General features: G+C 46.6%; 1 protein-coding gene across 3 annotated transcripts in view; it reads left to right on the top strand.

Moving 5' to 3' along the window:
* The window catches only part of ldlrad4a (low density lipoprotein receptor class A domain containing 4a), a 64,358-nt gene that overhangs the window by 21,849 nt on the left and 18,297 nt on the right, over window positions 1-24,212 (top strand). The window contains exon 3 of one of the 3 annotated variants that reach the window (XM_048230179.1): window positions 4,488-4,544. The exons of 1 other annotated variant lie outside the window; for it this stretch is intronic. In XM_048230179.1, the coding sequence (XP_048086136.1) occupies window positions 4,488-4,544 (57 nt within the window). Of the gene's footprint in view, window positions 1-4,487; window positions 4,545-17,727; window positions 18,201-24,212 lie in introns of those variants that run through there. One more of the 3 variants, XM_048230178.1, reaches the window with a different exon arrangement.

Genomic DNA, 24,212 nt, shown 5'->3' on the forward strand with positions numbered 1-24,212 from the left:
TACGAAATGGGATGTCTGCCCTTGGCCCCCGCAGCCAGCTAAATGCTGACTCCGAAAAATACCTCCGCTTGCAATTTTTTAATATCAGATGTGGAATTTGAACTTGGAGCGGAATTTGGATCCAGACGTCTACCTAAAAAAAAAAAAAAGAAGTGGGAGAAGAAGAGAAGGAAAAAAAAAGAAAATTCCTGGGAGACCTGAGGTGGAGGATATTGTTTTAACAACTGGAGGGCCCCCAAGCCGAGGCGGGGTCAGAATGTTCTGGTATTTTATTCATCATGGAGGAAAATGAAATACCAGAACATTCCGTTCCAAAAGCATGTGATTGGCTCCCCAGCTGGCCAGGATGACCCACAGTGGCCTGTCAGAGCTGTCAATCTCTCCAGACAAAGATGGAACGCAGAAAAGCGGTCCTTGAGGACTGAGGCATTTCTGTAGACATAACAACCCAGAGCATAATAAGCAAGACGGACTGAAAGATGGGTTGTGTTAGTGGACTGGGCTCCGAGAATAAAAGCTCTATTTTTAAACTGAACAAAGAAATGAAGGAAAATTGTCGCATGATTATTTCATTTTAAAAAAAAGATGTGTGTGTTAATTTTGTTAGTGTAATTATAACCTTACTAATTTCATGTTGTTGATTTGGCCATAGTTACCCATAGCAACAAGGTCCTTTGCTGCCGTCTCTGTGGAAGTCTCTCTCTCCTCATACGTATATTCTAGACTCTCTCACTCTCTGTGTACTCTTTTTTCCCTCGTTTTTTTTTTCGGACTCCAGTACACACACACACACACACACACACACACACACACACACACACACACACACACACGCACACACTTTGTCTACATTGTCTAATCTTTCTTTCTCTCCTCTTTCTTTCTATCTCTCCCTCCCTCTCTCTTCCATTTTCAACTCATACACATACAGTACACTCTGATCTGTTCACACACACACGTTCTCTCTCTCTCTCTCTCTCCCTCCCTCCATCTATCTCCCTTGCTCTCTTTTTGTGGGTGGTAGTGGAGAGTGTTGGGAGTTTTATGGCAGAGGCGGTCAGAGCGTGGACAGCTTCCAAATCGATTCCTGTCATTTTGGGAGTTCTCAGCAGGTTTCGGCTTCGGAGAGGCGAGCCGAGGAAGGGGGGGCTCCTGGCTTCCTCCAGACGTCGGCCAATGAGCACCGAGTAATGACTGATGGCCCGCGAAGCCTCGCAGACAGTACTAAACAAACTGGATGGGCTTAGAGGCCAGGGGGAGCAATCAATATCAGCAAGGTTAAACTGCGGTTAGGACGGCTTGTTTTTTCGGAGGGGGTTGTTACCAAACAGGAAACCGTCTGACTGGACAGGCCGACGACATTCCGGACGACAACTGTCCTGTCGGCAGTTTGGTTTGCTTTGCTTGACGTGCAACATGAAGAGCAGACCGAGAGGTGCCTGGTTTCAGAGCGGCAAAAGCCACTGCACCATCCCCGCTCACTTTAACTGCACCATCCCCGCTCACTTTAACTGCACCATCCCCGTTCACTTTCGCTTTTTTCATGCAGCACACTCGCTCCCACCCACAGAATGTGTTGGTCTCGGTCATGCTTTGGCTACCATCATGCCTACCATTTTTTTTTTATTCCATGCTTTTATGAGGACACTCTTCTTTGGCTTGGCCCTGTAACTGGCTATGACTTCATTTTGGTGGGGCTGCTCCACGCTCCTCCACCACCACCACCACCTCCTCCTCCATCCCGTACTCAAACGCCATTCCTCAACTGCTGCACCAGACAGGTCCAGTGATCCTAGGGTTAGCCCAGGGTTCCTGTAGAGGTCAGCTGGCTGTATTAGTACAGGAGATGGACTCGTCACTCTCCACCCTCTTCCTGTCGTCTCCTCTCCTTCCCCCTATGGTGTGTCTGTGTCCTATCAACACACACAGCCACTTTGCCCTTAAAGTGTTAGAGGAAATTTGGCACATCTTTCAGCGTTGTGTTTTTTTTTTTTTTTTTTAAAGTAAAGGTGCCAAAACCTGGAGGCGTCAACAGCCAGACAGTAAGGAAAGGGCAAGGACAGAGCAAGAGACAAAGAGAGAGACATGGAGAAAGGGGAAGGGAGGAGAAGAAGGGAGAGGGAGAGCGAGAGAACGAGAGATTGTGGTGAAACGGGGTGATGGAGACAAACATTCAAGACGCGATGATGCGAAAGAAGCCTCGGCACCAACACCTGTGCTCATTTTGATGGAGACTAATCAACTTAAAGGAAAGCCTCGCTCAGAATAAACAAACAAAACACTGGTACTCCACCGCAGCAGCCCCCCCCCCCCCCCTTCAAACACACACACACACACACACACACACACACACACACACACACACACACACACACACACACACACACACACACATATACACATAGGCTTTTCAAGTCTACATGCTATATTAAATATGTATCTAGCCCACTTAGTCAGATTATTGTGGAGTCATTCACAGGGGAGTAAAAGCTAGACGTGGGGGAGGACAGGTTGAAGGGAAGATGAAGACGGAGAGGAAGACGACTGAAAGGAACAGACAAAGAGAAAGTAAAATATGTATACATGGCACATGGCACATGAAGGTTTATAGTTCATCATAACACTGTTTTGAGATCATTTATAGCCATTATGTTTCGTTTTATCTTTTTCTTCGTCAATGATGAACTCTGCAAATGAGAAGTTGTGCAGGTATGGCAGCCTGTACATGGTAAATCATGGGCGAGTCAGATTTGAAAGACAGAGTGATCTCAACTCGAGCACAACAGCCCCTTCCCTCCCTCCCTCCCTCTCTCTCTCTCTCTCTCTCTCTCTCTCTGCCTTCCTCTCTTACTCTCTGTCTCCACCCTCCCCAGCCGGCCCTCGGCACAGATGGTGTCTGCTAGCCGGCTGGGAGCGCCCCGGCAACGAGCCGATGACATCACGCATCAGGGCGCGCCATGGCCGAGCAGGGAGCAGCAGAGGTGGACTGAGGTCTTATCTGCCGCCCGGCCGGCCGGCAGCCGCTCTGACTCATGGGAAAGGGGCGGGCGGACGGGCGGGCAGGCAGGCACAGGCACGAACACACACGGCCAGCCGACGCTGACACAGAGGAGCACGGTCAGCGAGCATCAAGGCAGACAGACGGCCCAGACTGTCTGAGGCTGACACGCACTTGCTCTCGCTCTCGCTCTCTCTCTCTCTCTCTCTCTCTCTCTCTCTCTCTCTCTCTGTCCTCTTTCTCTGTCACTCCCTGTTTTCTTGCTTGCCTCCCTCCCTCTCTCTCTCTCTCTCTTGCATTCTGTCCTTTTCTGTTTCTCTTTTTCTGTCTTCAGTCCCTCCCTTGCCTCTATGACTCTGTCTATTTGCTGTCTTTGTCTCTGTTCTCCCTCTATTTTGTCTCACTCTTTTGCTCTCCTCTTTCTTCAGGCTCCATCTTTATCTGTCACTGTTTGTCTGTATGTTTCCGTTTCTCTCTTCCTCCCCCCTCTTTTTTTTTCTCTCTCTCTCTCTGTGATTGCTAACCCAAACATGTGAAGTATGTTACGCCCTCACCACAAATTGAAACCTGCTCTGCTGGAAACACATATGTAAACGTGCGTCTCGGGCATGGTCTGGAGATGGGAGCATCTGGAGGCTTGGGGAGAGAGAGAGAGGATTTTTATATATATATATATATATATAAATCACACATTGTTTTATGATTCTGTTATTTTGTCTTCTGATGTTTTCTAGGCTTATATATTGTATGCTTTGGCAACACTTTCTTTGTGAATGGTCATGCCAGTAAAGCTTTCTGAATTTGAAGAGCAAGAGAGAGAGCATCCACCATTTTGTGTGTGAGGGTGGAGTGGAGTGTGATCTTTTCTGAGAATGCACAGGATTTAACTGTGCAGTGACAAGTTAACCTGACATACAGTTTCCGAATGACTCAAAGGAAGTATAATGCACGCACAACAGACAACGACACGGTCATACACACACACACCCTCTCTCTTGCATGCAAACAATACACAAATATCAATACACACATGATCACACATAGCTTGTCTATCATTTGTTGTCAAAGCTGCATTGTCCAACACACTCAAATATTCAAAACATAGTACACACACACACACTCACACACACACATAAATACACATACACGCAAACTAACACAAGCACAGTCTCATGAGCCCTCACGCCTCAGGCTGAGCCTACTAAGTCATTTATGGCAGACCAAATGTATGTCTGACACCGTGATAAATCTCAGCCATGGCTCGGGACATGCGAGTGAGTCATTTAGCTTCATCTTGCCGCTGTGGAAAGGCCAAGCCTCTCTGAATAAAACAGCCCAGGGGCTTGAAATTGTAATTGTTACTTTCCTGGGCACTATGCATCGCAGCAACCTGTTTGTGCAGTATTATTTAACCTGTCTGGTATGTGTTTCCCCCCCCCCCTCTCTCTCTCTTTATCTCTCTCTCCCCCTCTCCCTCCCTCCCTCTCAGAGTGCAAATTTGAGGAGCACTGTCCTGCCGTGACCCCGCCTCCCGCCACCCTTGAATGTGAGTCACCCTTGACCTCTTTTTCCTCTCTCTCTCTCTGTCTCTGTCTCTCTGTCTCTGTCTCTCTCTCTCTCTCTCTCTCTCTCTATATATATATATATATATATATATATATATATATATATATATATATATATATATATATATATATATATATATATATATATATATATACACCTCAGACCATACGCATTAAGCGGGCCCCACATCTATCTCACACTGTTACTCTGTTGTGATAATGCTAGTGTTCCATTCAGATGATGTCATTCCAGTTGTGCAATTAAAGCTGTGGTTGTTGTGTCGGCTGGCGTGTTGTTTTGATATCCGTGGCCAGACTTTGTGATGTCTTGTAACTCGCAACTAATTCTGTATGTCTACTGCCCAAAAGAAGGCTGCACAAAAAATACATCCACGCATACCTCATATAATATATTCCCTACTCAACCAAAAATACCAACACTCATCCACATACATCTGCAGAAGGATTCTCCTCATGAGCCAGCTCAGAATCAGAATTTATATATATCTTTCTGTTGAAGTGTATTGCTCAGTGTGATTCGTTTGAATAGGAAGTTTTCTGTTGGGCTTTCAACAGTGAAAAAGGAGGAAAGGAGAGAGAAGTGAAAGCCGTGGGCTCAGTTGTGAACGCTAACAGCACACTGTTTTTTGTTGTTTCTTAGGAAAAGTCAAATGAAAGAGGCTACGATTTTTTTGTGGTGTTTTTTTTTTTTTGGTTGGCTGGCTGGGGCGTTCTTACAAGCATTTAATAATTAATAAGCGAATGGTTCGAAACAGGATCAAAGAAGCGGTACAATTAAAATGCTGGACACACACACAGCTGGAGTCTATCTCCAGTGATTTCTAGTAGGGTTGCTCCATGGCCACGAAGCCCGATTCCCAGACATTAGCATTCTGCTCAGTTAGCTCCCCGGAGATGACTCGAGAAACTTCACTTTGAGTGTTCAGACAGGTTTTAGACAAATCCAGTCCGTAATAGTTCTGAATCAAGAGCGCTTTCATAAATAATGCTGCTCTGGTCATGTAGGTCTTTCCACCTCTTTCATTAAAAGTATTTGACCTATTTTCAGTTAATGTATTCATTCATTCATTTCCTCATTCATTCATTTATCCGTTCATCCATTAATTCATTGAAAAGCGGATTGTCTCTGCGACTGCAGGGCTGAAGAAGATATAGCTACGTTTCCCCCCCAGCCGCACGTCTGAAATGCAAATGGACCAGAAGGTGGAATGTTCCGGCGCGCTGTTCTCCTGTTAATGGGCTCATTTGGGAAGGTGAAGGGCTCGGTCTGAGCCGAACAGGCAGCCTTTGATGTAGACCAGGCTTTTGTTTCAAGAAGTTTTTTTTTTTTTAGTACCCCCACAAGTAAACTTTACAGGGCTCCTTTTACTGCCTCTCTCTCTCACTCACTCTCTCTCTCTCACATACACTCACACACACACACACACACACTCTCTCTCTCTCTTTCTTTCTTTCTTTCTTTTTTTTCTCTCTCTGTCTTTCTCACCTTCGTAAACTTTACCCTCTCTCTGTTCACTTCTCACAAACACACGCACACACACACACACACACACACACTCTCTCCTGTCTCTTTCCCTTTGACCTTCATTCTACTAGTCCTCTTTGCTTGGATCCGTTTGGTTTTGAGTGATACCCATGCTTTTTTTAGCCTTCCCCTTTTTGTGTGTGTGTGTGTGTGCGCAGCGGCGTCTCCTCGACAAGGGCCGCTCTTTTCCAGTGGAACCGGTCCAATGCCGCCACTTCAAATATTTAGCAGTCTAGCCCGCATGTTAATGACTGACTGCGGCTGGCTGCCATCTCCCAGACACCTGTGTGTCTGTGTGCGTCTGTGTGTGTGTGTGTGTGTGTGTGTGTGTGTGTGTGTGTGTGTGTGTGTGTGTGTCTCTCTGCATGCTTTGATTGAATTTTCAGTAGCTGAATGCTGATTCGGGGTGTGTTTGGGTTCGTGTGTGTATTTGTGTGTCTGTGTATCTGGGTGAAAATGTGTTTGGGAAGAGAGAGAGAGAGTGAGGCAGAGAGAGGGAGGGCAATAAAGGAGTTGGACAGAACAAATGGGATAGAGAAAGAGAGAGGGGGGTGAAAGAGAAACAGGAGAGTGCAGGACTGAGAGAAAAGAGAGAGAGAGAGAGGGATTGGTGGTAGAGGTGGAGAGGGACAAGGAAAGAGAGAGAGAGAGAAGTGGTGGTGGTGGTGAGGTAGGGTGGGGGGTTGGTAGGCAGTAGGAGGGGAAAAAAGAAAAAAAAATATTTCAATTCTAATCGAGTTTGCCATCTCGGCGGCCCTGCCAGACAGATGGATCATGAATACCGTCTAGACGCCGCTCGTCTGGGTGAGTCGGGGGTCTCCCTGAGCAGGGGGAGTCACAAGGCACTGGCTGCTGCAGCATGAAGGGGTCCCCCATAAACCTCCCCAGACCTCCCCTCCCCTCCCCCACACTACCTTGATCAGCGCTCCGCAACCCCCCACCCCCCAACACATACACACACACACCACCACCACCACCACTTCCCCTTCCAATCACATGAGTGAAAGAGCGAGAGATTCTGTGCCTGTGCAGACAGGACAGAGAATGATGGGTTTGTGTAAAACCAACTTCAGATAGGGAGTGGGAAGCTATAGTAAAGAGGGGGGTTTGTAGAAGGAAAGAGTGAGGGAAGGAAAAAAAGAGAATAAAAAAACAGCGAATGTAGTGATCTGGATAGAAGCCGGACGACACCCCACCCAATCACATCAAAAGAGTTTCCCATTAGCCCCCCTGACCTCGTCATCTGATTGATCTCCACAGACTCAGACAAAACAACAACAACAGAAAAAGACTACAGTACCCACACTCCCTCTCTGTCTACCCCCCCTCAAAAAACCTCTGTGTGTTTGTCTGCGTTCTTCTTTGCTTGCGTGTTTTGTTTGGTCTACACTGAACATTAAGACTCTCTCTAAACCCCTACAGCCCTTTAAGTGCGTAGTGTGCGCCACTGCTTGCTCGCGCTCTGAGTCTGTGCTGCTGATTACAGGGCTGGCTAGCTTGGCTGCAATGCGCTGTGCTGTACTGTGCTGTCGTCTGCTGGGAGTGGCGGCTCTCTCCCTGTCAAGTGGTGTCTGTCTGTCCTGATGTGTCGTCTAGCACCATTATTGGTTGGGGTAAACTGGGCCCTGGTAAGTGGTCAGGTCTGGTAAAGAGGGAGGGGAAAGGAGGGAGGGAGGGAGGGAGGGAGGGAGGGATGGTGTGAGAGTGAGAGAGAAGAGAAGGGAAGAGAAGAGAGGCTGTTTTTGGGTTCTGGGAATGTGTCCAAGCAGCGTGACTTACAGGTGACTTGAGGGAGAGAGACATAATGAGAGTGTGTGTATGTGTGTGTGTGTATTCTATTCATGCTTTACCCTTGTGTGTCAGTCTGTCTGAGGAGGTGTTTGTGTGTGTGTGTGTGTGTGTGTAAGTGTAAGGCTACTGTCCTTCTTTTTTTGGGGCCAGTGACCCACACCTTGACCTTTGCAAACAGAGCAGCCATGACCTTCCTATGCTTGACATTCAAATACGTACCTACAAACAGATTACACACTCACACTCTCACTCTCACTCACACACTCACACACTCACACACACACACACACAACACACACCCCCCCCCCATGCTCTCATATGTTTGACACAGAAATGTGTCTTTGGTGACTAGCAGGATATCATCCGACACACACACACACACACACACACACACACACACACATACACACACATACATGGTGCAAAGCACTTACAAGCATCCACACTAACCAGCATGTAAACACATCAACACATTCTAAATGTCACACCACCAGAAGACACATGACATGGTGCACAAGTGACCTTAGAGAGGCCAAGGGAGGAAGCGCTCTAAAATGCATGACCAGTGGGAGACAGACGGAGAGAGGGAGGGAGGGAGAGAGGGAGGGAGGAGGGAGGGAGGAGAGGTAGGGAGGGAGAGGTAGGGAGGGAGAGACGGAAGGACTCGAGTAGGTTTCGCTGTCAGGCTCTCCTCTTGTCAAACCGATCTGCAGCACTCCCTCCCTGTGAACCGTCTGCATACCTCCATACTAGAGAGAGAGAGGGAGAGAGAGAGGAGGGGAGGAGGAAAGAGAAAGAGAGGACAGGGCTTGAGACTTAAAGGAAGGATGGAGAAGAGAGAAGTAAGGGAGAGGAAGGAGAGAGAGAGAAAGTGCATGACACTGCTCTTAGCACAGCCAGCAATTGGAGTTGACAACCGCTGAGTCTGAGTTTGAACAGCATCTCAATTTGTGAGAGGCCACTCTCTGCTGGACAACAACCTTCTCTTTCTCATCCTGCAGGCGGGCTGTGTTCAAGTTCGCCATTCCTCCTTAAACATAGAAATATACACACAAACACACAAGGCTCTTACCTCTACACCGCCACATTCACAAACACTCGCATTTCCACTCATTGGCATTCAGCAGGTTAAGTGTATTTTCATTGGTTTGAAGGGGTCTAGTCTTCCAGGGGTCAGGGGTCGCCTCCCTGTAGTGCTCTTCCTCCTTTTGATTTAGTCTCTCAGAGTGACTGACTTTCAGGCCCACTTGCAGCGCGAGACCCAATCGATACCCATGAATGCGCTCACTTTCTTTTCCTCCTCCACCTCTGCACGCTCTCCTCTCGGTTTGTTTACCTGCCCGGGCCGCAGGCGACCTTGGCATTTGAATGCCTTATAAAGCAGCAGCAGTCCCACGACATTTGCTGGAATGCGAAGGATTGTGGGAATGTGTTGGGGCTTTGGCGAAGACGTTTTTTGTTTATTGATCTAATTTATCTATCGGAGGGGGTGCTCATTTCCCCCCCCCACCTGCACCGTTTGGTGTGTTCTAGCAGACACTTTGTTTATGGTCTTTTGTCCGTTTCCGTCTCCTACATTTTTTATTTCCAAAAATGAATTTGCCTCCCAGCTATATATTATGTTGTATTGTACTGAAAGGCTAAGAGATGCACCGTATGGACATGCGTTTACTTACATACGCTTTGTCTGTGGTACTTGGCCTCATCATCACATGCAGCAGCAGTCAGCAGCATCTGGCTCTGTACATGAAGCTACATGAGAACAGGTCATTCTTTGGCCACACATTAGACATTTCTGTAAGCAAATGTGTGCACCATTCTGCTTCAGCTGAGTTGTACATTAGCAAGAGATATACACACACACACACATGCACGCACAAATAGCACAAGTGTCTGGACTGTATGTTCTTTTTCTTTTGTGTCTTTTTTTATCCCCCTCTGAGCCCAAGTCATCACTTGCTCACTTTCTCCAAAGTGCCAGACAGAACACACCTTCACAAACTGGAGAGACAGTGTGTATGTGTGTGTGTGTGTATATAATAGAGGGAGTGAGATCGAGTGAGTGAAGGAGAGGTAAAGAGAACATATTGTCTGCTGTGGGGGGTAAAAAATGAAAAGGACGTCCATTGTGCTCACCTCCTTCGGACGATCTCCCACACACTCCTCTTTGACCTTATAGTCTGATGCAGCAGACAGACTGAGGAGAGTATGGTGTGTGTGTGTGTGTGTGTGGCTGTGGCTGTGTGTGTGTGTGCACATCTATTTTCAAAGATATTCAAATAGTGGAATGAAAACTGTGTCTGTGTGTAGCGTGTTTGTGATTGTCTGTGTCATAAATGATGCTCAGAAAGAAAAATGAGTGCAAGAACTCTGTGTGTGTGTGTGTGTGTGTGACAAGCAGGCAGACAGGGTGTCAAAGTCGCAGGTGGAACAGTATGTCTGCAAGTAGCGACACACTGAGTGACACAAACAGTCAGCAAGCAGAGAAGGGGAGAAAAAAAGTTTGGAGGAGAAAGGAGCAGATTCACAAAGACTGAACTCAAAAGGGAAAGACAAACCAGCGGGGCTCCACTGTCAGACAGCCACAACAACAACAGACTGACTGACAGACAGACAGACGAGACAGACATACCGATCTTATCGGACAGACTGAGGAGTGTACTCTTTGGACGCTCTCTTAAAATGCGAGAACTGAATGTTCTGTTCAGTGTATGTGTACTATACATACAGACTCCTATCCACCTGGCCGCACCTTTTGGACATCTCAAATAAATCTAAACATACATGCTGGTCCATAGGGGTTGATGGTATATACATTTGTGTGTGTATACAAGGTTTTATGTACCGTCCATTTACCATTTGGATGGTAGCATTTTTTTGTTGCCAACATACACTCTCCAACATGAGCCGCAGTCAGCCTCCCAAAAATCTCAGCTCCTATTCGCCTCGCTCCACTCCTCTCTTCTCTTGTCGTCCTCCACTCTGTCTCCCTTTGTTCCCTCGTTCCGCCTCTCCTCTCCTCCTCTCCATCAGTGTGTGTGTGAGCGGAGCGCAGTCCGAGAGGAAGGTAATGAGGGTGTGTGGGTGTAGGAAAGCACGCTGCAGCCAGAATCTCAGACCGCAGTCTTTCAGAGACGGAGTCAACTTTGGTGAAATGGGCGGTGTGTGTGTGTGTGTGTGTGTGTGTGTGTGTGTGTGTGTGTGTGTATGGGAGGGTGATGCCAAAAAGGAATGGATAGAGAGGGAGGGGGAGAGGAAAGCGAGGGAAGACCTGAAAGTTAGTGAGAGACGGGTGGGGTGGGTTTGGGGGGGTTTACACGACTGGTGTTTCAGTCCCAGATGTTCTATCCAAAACAGATAACCTAGACATCAGGCCTCCCCTTTGGTTTCAAACTGCACGCTTAGCATTCGATTCTTCTGGGCGAAAGAGGAGCGGGGCTCTGAAAGGGTTAAATGGACTGTTGGAAAATGTGATGTTACACGAGCAGGGGATGTGGACAGATCTGTCCAAAGAGAAAGAGAGAAGAGAGGGAAAGAGAGAAGAGCGGGGAAGAGAGAAGGAGAGATAGATGGAGATGGTGCAGCAGGAGCAGCAGCTACAGCAGCAGCATATTTTAGTCAGATTCTCGTCAGATTCTCGTCTTCCTGTCTGAGCCAAAAAATGGGTCGCCATAGATACCGTGATGTCATTTCCTCTCAGAAGGCAGGAAATGAACGCACTGAGGAATGGGGGATGGTGAAGTCTGCTGTGCTGTGCCGATAGTGTAGTGTAGTGCAGTCGCAGACACAATGTCTCGTCTACTCACAGCGTTGCAGGATTTTGTTCCCTGCTTGAAAGTCTGTCCCATTTCTCTCTCTCTCTCTGTTGCTCTCTTTCTTTTCTCTCTCTCTCTCTCTTTCTCCATTCTTTCGGAGTGCTCAGACTTTCAGAGGTGAAATCAATGATGTGTTTGAAATTCTTGTCCTGAGTTTTGAGCTTTTATGAGTTCAGAGAGGCACACACGCATGCATCCCCTACTCCTCAGAGACTGTGATGTGAAATCTTGCAGTCATCTTAACATAAACATTTGGGAGATGGCTAGAACAGATCGTTGTCAGGGCTACTTTTGTTCTCTCTCTCTCTCTCTCTCTCTCTCTTTTTCTCTCTTTCTTTTTCTCTCTTCCTTCCTCTGTCATTCCTCTGCCCAGAGAGCCAGAGCAGTGGAGCGAATGTCCTGGCCAGCAGGCACGACGTGGGGGGGTGGACGGGTGCTAGAGGTCATAAAAAAGCAGGACGAGACAGTAAGGACGGACCTGGCTGTCTGTCCCCCCACCACCACCACTGCCGTCCACCCCCTTGTGAATTCACCCAGAATTTTATGAGCCACAGCAGAAGCAGTGCTCACTGCCGGCTGGCCTCTGGACAGTCGGTTCGCTAGGCAGAGGGGGCAGGAAGCCGCCCAGACAACAGGCTGTGTACTCCAGCCGACCTGCATGACCGATTTCAAACTCAAACCCAGGTCCGCATTAAAAAAAAAAAAGGCGAGACGCAACATGGAGGGTGAATATACATGTGTGTGTGTGTGTGTGTGTGTGTGTGTGTGTGTGTGTGTGTGTGTGTGTGTGTGTATAGGGAGAGTGAGAAGCAGAACAAGAGATGAAGAAACCCTTAGATAGCCTGTGGGAATGCCCAAGGGGACATTTCCTATTCTCCTGGGTAGTCCGGCGTGGCTATTGATGTTGCCGTGTGTGTATGTGGCCACTGCCACAATTGCCTGCATGAATACAAATGTACCGGTAATACTACACACAGCCATTGGGTTGATATTGTGACTGAATGTAACACCCTCTCATGGTAGAGTTGATGTGGAGAACAGCTATAGCGGTTACACAGTTAAATTATGATCTCATATTAGTTTGAGACTATGCAGTCCTGTAAAGAAGATTTCTTTTTTCCCATATCATTTTTATTTGATTTTTAATATCCCTTCATGGTTCACGATCGCCATTAATTAAAATGTGAAAATGCACAATACATCAGTCAAGTTCATTGGTTACATTAATACAGAATTAAATTAATGAATACATCTTGTTAAAATGGGAACCATTTTGCATCTGGAACTGGAATGAGATTATTTCTTTTTTCTAGTTTTTATTTTTGTGAGGTGTGTGTGTGTGTGTGTGTGTGTGTGTGTGTGTGTGTGTGTGTGGGTGTGTGTAATGACAGACTGAGAGGTCACAGGTGGTGAGCTGGCAGGCCTGTGGGAACAAGGTGCACTCTTTTTTTTTTTTTGTCTCTCCCTCATTCTTTTTCTCTCGTTCTCCCTCTCTGCCTGTCTTTTTCTCTCGTTCTCCCTCTCTGCCTGTCTTTTTCTCTCAGTGGCATGATAAACTGCTTACATGATGGGATGCCCCCCAAGGGGTGGCTTTCATTAGCCAGACTTACCCAGTCAGACTATTGACTTCTCTTTTGCTTCTCTCTCTCTCTCTCTCTCTCTCTCTCTCTCTCTCTCTCTCTCTCTCTCTCTCTCTCTCACACACACACATCTTCATCTTTATCCTGCTGTTTCTTCCCATCTCTTAACTATATGAACGTATGTGCACACACACACACACAAACACACCCACACTACACAAACACACACACACCTCTCTCCCCTCACTTCATTTTTCTTTTTCTCTCTTCTGTCTTTCTTCATGGCACTTCCACTTTGTATCTATTCCTCAATACCTCTCTGTGCTCACTCCAGCACCGCCTTCTTTATTTCTCATTCTTTACCCTTGCTACCTTTCTCTCTCTCTCATGTTCTCTCTCTCTCTCTCACTCTTTCTCTGGTAAATATACGCTTCAGTGTGTGTTGGTCTAGATGGAGTGATATGGGAACTATGCCTTATGCCTTTTACATCTCTAACCAAGTCAGGTCAAGTTTATTTCATCCATAAAAATGGAAATGGACAGTGCCACCGTCATGCCCACCTAAAAAAAGCCCTCAGTTGAGGGTAGATAGTATATTTATGCGTCTGCATCTGAGCCTATAGTTACAGACACTGATATAATAAATTAACATTAAATGTACACTACAAGACAATACATTAACATTAACTCATTGAGTGCCAAAAACGTAATATTACGTTTTTCCTTCCCATGCGTTTAGTGCCAAAAACGTAATATTACGTTTTAGCTTTTTTAAATGGCCTGAAACTTGACACTCTAACACACCTTATATGTGATTTTGGGAACTCTGTGATGAATGGAAATGAAATATATGACGATCGAAAACTCATGAAAACGCACAATCTGGACATTTTATCTGGACATTTTATCATAACTTCGGTTGCCGCTTTTGGGTCGAATCAGTGGCGCATGCACGCGTCATCTCAAAACCAGGCCATTTTCGTGGGTCTATCACTAGGTGGCAGTTTCTCGCCAGGTCTCGCTGATCACTTCCCGGAAAGTTTACAGGCAACACTTCATATTTCATGAAAGACATTATATCTCCATTTCTAGAAAAAAACAGCGATTTTGATGAAAACTAGCCACTGTTTAGCTTGGGATTTCTCAGGAACAGAGGCGTGTAGAAATACACGGTTTGCACCCACTGAGAGCTTAGTCTCACCTTTTAAACGAGCCATTGTATGTGTTCATAGCTATAACACAGAATATGCTGTGGCTGTACAAAAATCATCAACAATGGTCTAGATTGCTGGCACTCTAGGATAAAGCTTCCGAAAACAGCTTGGCATTCAATGAGTTAAATACACACATACAACTAAACAAGTTCTACAAATGTATGTTTAAAGTGCTCATTGTGCTGCCTAACCACTTGTGGTATAAAAGAGAGAGCATTCCGCTTAGTGGGTGTAACTGGTGGTCTTAACCGACCACTGCATTCCATAACCTTGTTGCCCAACATGTATGGAGAGGGTGACAACAGTCCTGCATAATCTTAGCTGTCATTTTCTCCAGGCGGTCATAATATACTCTATCCATTGTAATTGTCAGCCCAGCCATTTTTTCCTGCCCTTTTGTTGAGTTTATCAATCCTATTCTTCTCAGTAGCATTCCCTCCCCATCCCACAACACAGTAGCTCCGCACACTACATACCACAGACATAGCAAACATTTTCATTACATCGGAATTAACATTAAAAGACTGCATCTTCCTCATACAGTACAGACGTGGACTCAATTTGTCCAGCAGTGATGAAATATGATCAGTGCATGTCAGCTTATCATTAAAAACAACCATGTATATTTGTATGTGTTCACTCTACGCTACAGTTGCCCCTTAATTTCTCATTTTTTGTTTTCTTGAAATTGAGCTCCAGAAAATTACTGTCACAATACTCAACAAGGGCTTTTATCTCTTTTCTGTAGTGGCTATCATTATCCTGTTCAATTAGACCTAGTAGAGCGGTGTGGTCTGCAAATTTTACCTCTTGGCAACTTGAGTTCTGTGGGCGGTAATCAGCTATAGTAAATAAGAAAGGTGATAGAACTGTGCCTTGGGGAGAACCTGTATTTGTGGGGAACTGGGGATTTTTCCTGACTTTCAACTTGACAAATTGGGTTCTGTTCTCTAAAAGAATTAAAATAAATGAACTGAACACCCCTGGTACCTTCATGTTTATGAGCTTTTCAACCATGATATGTGGTTGGGAGAGAACACACAGGTATATCACACGCATGCACGCACACACACGCACATAGGCCCACAAGAGTCAGATATCCATAGGATGCCATTCTTATACCCATATACACCACATATTTAAATGTCATCATATGTGGCATTCAGTGTAAACAAGCCATCTTGGAGGCCATTAACCTCTCTGCACACGAGGTCTCAGTGGAGGCTAGACAGTGGTGCCATGTGAGTTATTCCCTGTGAGACTGCTGGCTTAACACTGGGCTAAGAAGCTTGGCCTCCCAGGGCATCTAGCTAGTAGGCTCCACACCCCAGGGACTTCTCACCATAGCCACCACTTTCAAACAAGCTCAGAACCCACTTGCTTACTTGAAGAGTGCAGCGTTTGAACATACTTGCCGGACTTGATGGTGGCTGCAATTGTTTAGCTTTTGTTGTTTTGTAATCTTTCCCTTCCCCTCGTCGTTCCAGTAAGGCAAGAGAGCAGAGACAAAAAAAGTTTTTTTTTTTCTCTGTACTGACTGGAATGTGTTGCTCCAGTCCAGACACACTTAACTCCCCACCCCACTTTCCTCCACCACCACCACCATATCCACCGCCACCCCCCACCCCATCATCAGGCCGGTGGTCTGAGGCTGGCTTCGGCATTTCACTCCTTAATGGCTGAGGTCGGGAGAAGAGGTGGGGAATGTTGATCCTGCATCAGCTGTTGGAGATGAGGGGGTTTGAGCTGGAGAGAAACCGGAGCTCTCTGAAGCTTTTTCCCTTTGCGCCCGCGGTAATTACTGGGTCTAGGATGGTCTCTCTCTCTCCCTCCCTTTCTCTCTCTCTCTCTCTCTCTCTGCACAAGCATAGCCTACTCAGTCTGGCTAAGACAGAAATCCGCTGGCCTCATAGTTGTTGTTTTAAGTGCTGCTGTGGGGAGCCTTGTTGCGACTGGTTGGTGAACCTGCAGCGGCAACAGCAGACATGTTAAGGACGGTGCTGAAAGAAAAAAAAACATACAAATAGGACGTGAAAGGGTGAGGAGTCTGTCTCTGACATTTCTTTGTGCAGGGAGAAATGGAGTGCCTGAGAAACAGAGGTCCACTAGGGGGCGCGGGCGTACAGGAAGTATTACCCATGTGACTTAATCGGACAGCCTCCAAAACAAGGAATGACCATAGGGAATGACCCTAGCTGTTCCTTCGCAATGTTAGATGGCATATACAAAAATAAAATTCAAGCGCTTATGCAGTGCCTATTTAAATAAATTGTGAATGCTACTTCTGTTCCACTTGCATTATAATTAAGCTTAAGCCGTTGAAAACATTCATGCCACATGCCTATGTTGGGAATTTTGTTTTCTTACTTGTGTTACTGTGCTATTTTACTTACTTGATCTGTAAGACTGTCTGACATGCACACTGGCTGCCACACTGCCGTGCTTTTTAAACGTATGTAGCTGCTATGTGTTTATGAGTGGGGGTCGCCAGAGCTATGGGGGTCGTCCAGGCGCATTAGGTATTCGGTGGGTGATGTGTTCCTGCGCTGTCTGGTGTCTGCATGGTTGGAGTGAGGGGGGTAATAGCCCAGTCCTGCTCCCATGTGTTTTAAATCATCAGGGTCTGTCTGGCGCTGAGTGGGTCAGTCTAGCGCTGTCTGTGCTGTACGGTTAATTTGTGTTTCTTTCACGCCTGTTTTGTTTGTTGTAGCCTAGTTTTGACTGAATTTATCAGGCTGTTATTTAGGTTGTGAGTTTTTATTATTAGCATTATTATTTATTTATAGTCCATGACACATTGATCAGTCGTTGTCAGTGTCCCGTTTCAGTAGGCTACTGTAGGCCTAGTCGAACAGAAATATTTTACATAAAATACTACCCTGTAATTAAAATTCAGTCCCTATAGTAGCATGCATGTACCAACTGTATCTCGTTGTGTATAGACCCCTTTTATCTTACCTTCTCAGCTGGACTTAAAAAAAACTGAACTGGTTATTTATAGACAGTAGACAGTTTGGGTAGGAGGGGGTCCGCCACATCTGCTGAATATCCGCTAGACTGTGGGGTCAGCCCAAGGTTAGCCTCTTCAATACCGGCCTTGATTGGTCGTGGCTGGCACTAAATAAGTGTATGTAATTCTAACCGCCCACACTCCCACTGGCTAGACCAGCCCCTCTTTCACCGCCATTGTCACCACCCGTCTCCACTACGCTGCCTCCACCCCCTCCCTCTCCGCTGCTTTTGCCCCACTCTTGCGAACCCCCCTGTCTGGCTGGAACTGCTCCCCCTCTAGAGGCGAAGGAGGAGGGGTTGGGAGTAAGCCTGCCCACACCATGAGAACGTAACAGTGAGCCATTCTTTTGAATGAAAGCGAGAGGGACGTTGGAGGTAAAGAATCGGCAAAACGTCAAGATGCGGGGACCCTATTCACCATAGGTAACATTAGCTACATCGGAAGGCAGCGAGCATGGCGTGAGAAATGTGGAACCGGAGAGGCCGACTCTGACAGCGGGCTGCTGTATAAGTTGTCCTCCCTTTATGTAGGGCCGCTGCCGGCGGCTCTTCCCCGGCGTCCCATTACTCCCGAGCCCCATGCAAAACATAACGGTACCGGGCAGCTCCATCAACTCAAACTCCAATGTCATTTGCTCCTGCAACTGCACCGGATCCCAGCCACAGGGGATGGATATATGTAAGTAACTACGCAGTTTATTTCGCCGACAGCAAGCTATGTTTTTGGTGTACATTAGTTCTTCGTAAGTAATCGTGAGATACAAGATAATTGGTTTAACCTGAAACCGCTCTACGTGTTCACGGGGTTCGATTGACGCTCGGTCTCATTACGGCAAAAAGAAAGCGCAGTTTTTTGTGATGTGATTTTCACTCATAAAAACAGATCTTGTGCCGCGCATAGCCACATTTTCAATGTGCTGGTCATACATTTATTTCGTTTGAATATCTGTCAGTTAGAATTTGCATCATAGCGTCATGGCGCATTAATATTCCGGGATGCATAACGGTCTATGAAGAGGAATATTGTTATGATTAGCCTTATAAATGGTATACTTTACAGAGTCTGTGATTGTCAGATGATCAGTCATGATATCAAGCATAAACTTCTTTGTATGTTGCGTGGTAAAACCTAACACAGTGGTATGCATCAATTGAAAATTGCTGGTGGGGCTGCGCAGAGACGTTCGCTTAACTCCTGCAGCAGGCTATACTGTCGTAGCTCTCTAGTACCAGCTTACAAAAATGTCCCGGTAGTTTGGTAGACGCAAGCTGCGATTGTGCGGGGACTTTTCATGGGCCTATCTAAACCAGGCTTTGCTTCGTTCGCCATTGAATTCGTCTGCGGGAGGGGAAAAAACACACGACAGCAGCACAGTCTGAAAATTCACTCAGACGGCTCGCCAGTCACCCTTCCCCCATTTCGCTAAGACCGTCTTGCTCAAGCACTGAGACAGGGCTCTGAGTTGTCTGAATCACGGCGAGGACAAAGGCCCATCATAATGAGCCTCTGGGAAGTAAGGGTACTCACAAAGGCGCAGAGGATGTCTACAGCCTACAGCTGTGACAAATGGCTAGAGATATTCTCGTAATTTAAATGAGGTCCATAAAAAAGCAGACAGACTTTGGACTAAAACGCTGTTTTGAGTTAAAACAGGAGAGTTCGTTTACTCATTTATGGCAAATGCACAAATGGTCACTTAGTAGGCCCAGATGATGAGGATGCCTTACTTTTATTTAGAGAAGTGAGTTAAAGGTGATGACATTACTAATGACAGTTTTAAAAGTGCAATGCTTTGCACTGTAGACACAGCACTGGGCTGCAGACCATGCTCTCAAGTGCTAATCCCAATTTTTATTGACTGTCTGAAAATGTTGGCACTCTGTGGGTGCAGTCAGACTCCTCGTCCCATCCAGCTGAGCATTTGAAAAGTATTTATGTCTGCAGTGTTTTTCTAATATCTGTACAAGTGATGGAGGATGTGAAATGCATTAAATTGCAGTAATCACATAGGCTGGTGGTACTCTGCAAATGATTGTATATTTATGCAGTATATAGACAGTTTATAGACTAGCACGTAATAAACACTGCAGTCATAGGAATATTCTAGGATGAATTTAGAATTTGTGCATACACTGAAAGGTGTCTGCCTGTGGGAGTATTTAACTGAGATAATGTCACCTTGTTTGCGTCTTGTGCTGTATTGAAGCGCACAGGGTTCGCTGGTGGCTTGGCTCGGGATGGCTGCTGCAGTGCTGGCTGCTTACTGGGCCAAGGGCCTGGCAATGGGGGGGAAACGTGGGAGTGAATGACACAGCAAAATATTTTTTTTTTGCCTCACACACACAGCCTACACACCAACAACCAGACACACACACACCACCCACTCGAATATACTGACTTTACACATGCTCACTGTACCACCTAGTTTCACACAGAGGGGGCCCAGGTACACAGGTACCCAGTCTGTCTGAGTCCTCACATCTTTAAAAAAAAAAAAAAAGGATGGCACACAAGTTTGGATTGCAGACTGTCTGGGGTCAGGTCTGGAAATATTCAGACAGCCACACCACACACAACCATGTTGGTTTATCCCTTGTGGTGATGCCGTGCCACAGTCTAGCTCCTGACATGTTTTGGTCACGGGATTTTCAGGCTGTTTTGTTGCTCACAGAGACTACGAGCCCCTGCCACAATATATGCATGTGAGGTGCAGCAAGCCAAGGGTTTTATCTAATCTGACAAAGGCCGTCTGACACACGCGCACACAGACACACACACACACTCACACACACACGGCTATTTAAAGTGAAAACTGGAACATGCTATTTATAGAGTGCTTCGTGTTGTTTGTGTGCGTGTTTGTGCCGAATGGACCGTCGCGACACAGGAGATGCTGCTTGTTATTCTATGGCAGCAGAAATATGCTATCATGGTGTCTTTCTTGAGACTGGCTTTTTATTTTTCTATCTCCTCTCCCTGTGTGTCTCTATCTCTTCCTCCTCCTCTCCCTCCTTACAGACAAAGACACACACACACACACACACACACAGTGGTTAGTGTAATCCATTTCCAGTAGGGCTGCTGCCAAATTCAGACAGCAGAATAAGGAAACAGGATATTGGGCTGCATTTTGGCCGGGCCATGGACTGCAGCTTGTTTGTAACGAATACGCACGGGGACAAAAACACCAGCCTCGTCAATATCTGATCTCAGCATCAATTTGGCACCTTTTTGATTTTCCACTGGCTGTCTTGGCTAGGGCCAGGGCGCCGGGGTGAGGCTTATGAAAGGACGCGAGAAGCCTCACGTCTGGCTCACTTGTGAAGTAAGGCCTCCTAATATATTTTTCAAAGTACAGTGCATAGAAAACCCTGAAAAGTTCAAGAGTTAAGAGTCATCCCATAATAACCCCAGAAATCGATAGGCCTCTGCAGAAGATATTTGTGCTCAGCCTCACGTAATGTGAATTGGCACTCTGGGTAACAGGCCAGACCTGGCTGCAGACATACATTTTAGCATTAGCTGTTGGTTTAGCCCGAAAAAGCTAGCACATGAAAGGCAGCCGATTTTGTCACAAAATGTTAGCGAACCCAAGTAGTTCCCTGGCATGCTACAATAAACGGGTGTCTGTGTTTAGCCATTGACCGGTCCATGCATGGAATGTGTGTTGTCACATTATGCATAGCTGGGAAATGTAAAGCAATAATGTACGAGTTCGGTCATGGACAGATATTGGGAAATGCATGCATTGACATCCACATAAATCTGCAATCCCAGCCTGTATCGCCCAGGCAACAATAATGAACTGGACTTGGTTTGTCTTTAATTAGAGAGCCTAATTGATGTTTACGCTAAGTCATCAAGCCCCCTGTCTCCAGCCACTGGAACTTCTCCCTTTTTTATATTTTTTGAGGGGAAATTTGCCAAATTTTAATGCAACTCTCTGACCCCTTTCAAGTAAGTCGATAGCAGTGGCGGCTAATTGGTCTCCCTCTCTCTCTTTCACTCGCTCGCTCACAGTGCCAGAGGAACATTGAGTGAGCTTTGTTTGTTTAGATGTTCAGACTGGCGATTGCCTTATTAGGAACATGTCAGTCAAACAGGACCTCCAGGCAGTGGGGTAGTGTTTTAGCCAATGTGGTGTACTGTGCACATCACTGTTGTTTACGATCGGATTCGATCATGTATATCTTTTGTGTTTGTGTGGCTGGTAGCGGTGCTTGTGGGTCTTTAGTTGTTGTTTTTTTCTTTCCTTGCCTTCTGTTCATCCTTGAGGCTTTCCTTAAGGTCACCCCCCATCCCCCTGGTGTTCCTGCAGCCTGGTGTAAGGGTGTAATCAAAGCGCAGGTTTATAGGCCCAGGTTCAGTCGTAATGCGGCCTCCGTCCAATAACCTAATGCACCCAACGCAGGGGACCCTGAGACCCCCAAGTGCGATGAGGTCACACCAAAGGTCAGCTGTCAACCCTCCTCCTAATCTCTCTGTTTGACCAGCTCTGATGTGTGTGTGTGTGTGTGTGTGTGTGTGTGTGTGTGTGTGTGTGTGTGTGTGTGTGTGTGGGAGGGGTGGTGTAAGATTGGATGAATGTCATGAAACCCCCCCTGCTTTATGTCAGAGTAGGGGACCGGAACCGAGGACATTGGAGATTGGAGGAGGGGTGGAGATGGAGATGAGGGAGAGTGCTAGCTGTCTAGATTCAGTCCTTTTTTTATGATTCATGCTAAAAGGCCTCATGAGCGAAGGGGGTTGGGGGTCAGGGCTGAATGGTGGGGGTGTGGGTTAGTGTTGTTTTGGGGCTCCATTGAGTCCCCATAAAAAACCCACATCCGAGACTATTCCTTCAGCTGGTTTGGTTAGAGAATGAGAATAGGATAGCCGCAGTTGACATTGCCACTCCACACAATCCTTGGTTCTGTCTCCAACCAAGTAGACGGACTGACCAAGTCAAGGGGATCTATGATGATTTATTTTGTTTGATATGTTAAAAGACGAGACAAAAATAAGATGTTTCATTCACTGACTGCATTTCTGAATGTTATCCGTAGCAATAAGCGTCATCGGATACCCCGGCCAAACAGGAAGCCATAAACACCGCTATATTGTGCTTCTTTCTATGGTTTGGATTCTATTTCTATTGCTAGAACTCTAACCAACCATTCCAACCCCCTTCCCTTGTTTCAGATGTGGCTCCAGCACTGAATGCTAATGCTTCTCTGCAGTCAGTTGCGGACCTAGTGCGTACTGCAGACTGCCGAGTTGCTGGGGTGGTTGTTGGGGCTCACTTCTCGATAATGAAGAGCGAGCGAGTGTGTGTGTGTGTGTGTGTGAGAAAGAGAGGGGGTGTGTATGTTGTTATCCCCTTTATGGTGGTGCAGCAGTGCTCTGGGGGTCACACCGGGTGATTGTGTTGCACTCTGCACCCCTGTTTTGCAGTGGCAACTGAGGCCCAGGGTGCTGCAAGTCACCCAGCCTTGACATTGGCCATGGTCTCCTCCCCTGCCCCCTACACCATCATCCGCCCCAACCCCACAATTTATTTCTCTCTCCTTTGTGTCTGTTCCCATCATCCCCAGTATCTCCACCCCCACCTTCCCCTTCCCAGGGGAGCGCAGTGGGGCCCTTGGGAGCCTGCCATGGTGCAGATTTGTGGCCTTTCTGGCTTTTACAGGGTGGGGGTGTTTGTGGCCTGAGGTGCCCCGGTGGAGGAGGTGTCAGTGCATTTGTGACTGTGACTGTGTCTGTGTTCGGGATAGGGGGGTGGGGTTAGGGTGGGTGGTTAAGAGCAAGTGTGTTTGCATATTCAGAGTGTCTAGTCTGATGTCTCTTTTTCATGATAAATACAAGTGTGGATCCTGGGTTCTTTGGTCTATTGTGTGTCTGGAGTGGCAGGCTTGGGCCTGATGTCAGTGTGGCTTAAGGAAGCCATCAGTGTTCTACAGAACACCCAGAATGCATGCACATGCAGTGCATTGGTACATCACTGTGCTAATGCATAACCATCCCTAGTACTTTTACTTATTTGTTCAAATAGTCATGTTTAGGCACCACTAATGCCACTCAAAATCCTGTTATTTTCATGCGGAGTGTCTTAAATAACATTTTCTTGCCTAAAACTGGAATAAAAACCATCGGTCACAACAATCCGTGGCCTTTGCTGGTTTTTAGTGGGAGGAATTGTTACTCCGTGCTTGATAGCACTTGCTTATGGATTCTTATGGATTTTATCTCCCCTTTGCATTCCTATGTTCCAGCCACTTGTCCTCTTCTATGAGTGCCGCAATGTGAAAAGTCCAAAGGCTCTGCTTTCAGACATAACAAGCTGAATGTTTTTCGATATTGTGATACCACAGTCTCTGCGGCGACTACGCCTTTGACAACAAGATAGAGATTGAGTCTATCTTTTTCATCTGGCTTCGCTTCAGTAGTTAGAAATGAAGGTGGGTTACCAGGGAGCGAGGAAAGTTAGGGTGCTGATTTATTTTATTTTTCCTGGGAAACCCGCATACTACGGGCTTAGTCTCGGCACTGCAAGACAGTGTGACGGTCCTGTGGGAGAGGGAGCCTGGCGTCCCGGCTGTAGACACAACAGAGCTGTGATGTTATCAATGCGTCTCGCTCTACACGTACGCAGACACGCACATACTTACATTGTCTGTGTGTGTGTGTGTTTATCTCTGTGTCACTTGCTAA

The sequence above is a fragment of the Alosa alosa genome, chromosome 20 (assembly GCF_017589495.1).
Source record: "Alosa alosa isolate M-15738 ecotype Scorff River chromosome 20, AALO_Geno_1.1, whole genome shotgun sequence".
Classification (NCBI taxonomy): Eukaryota; Metazoa; Chordata; class Actinopteri; order Clupeiformes; family Clupeidae; genus Alosa; species Alosa alosa.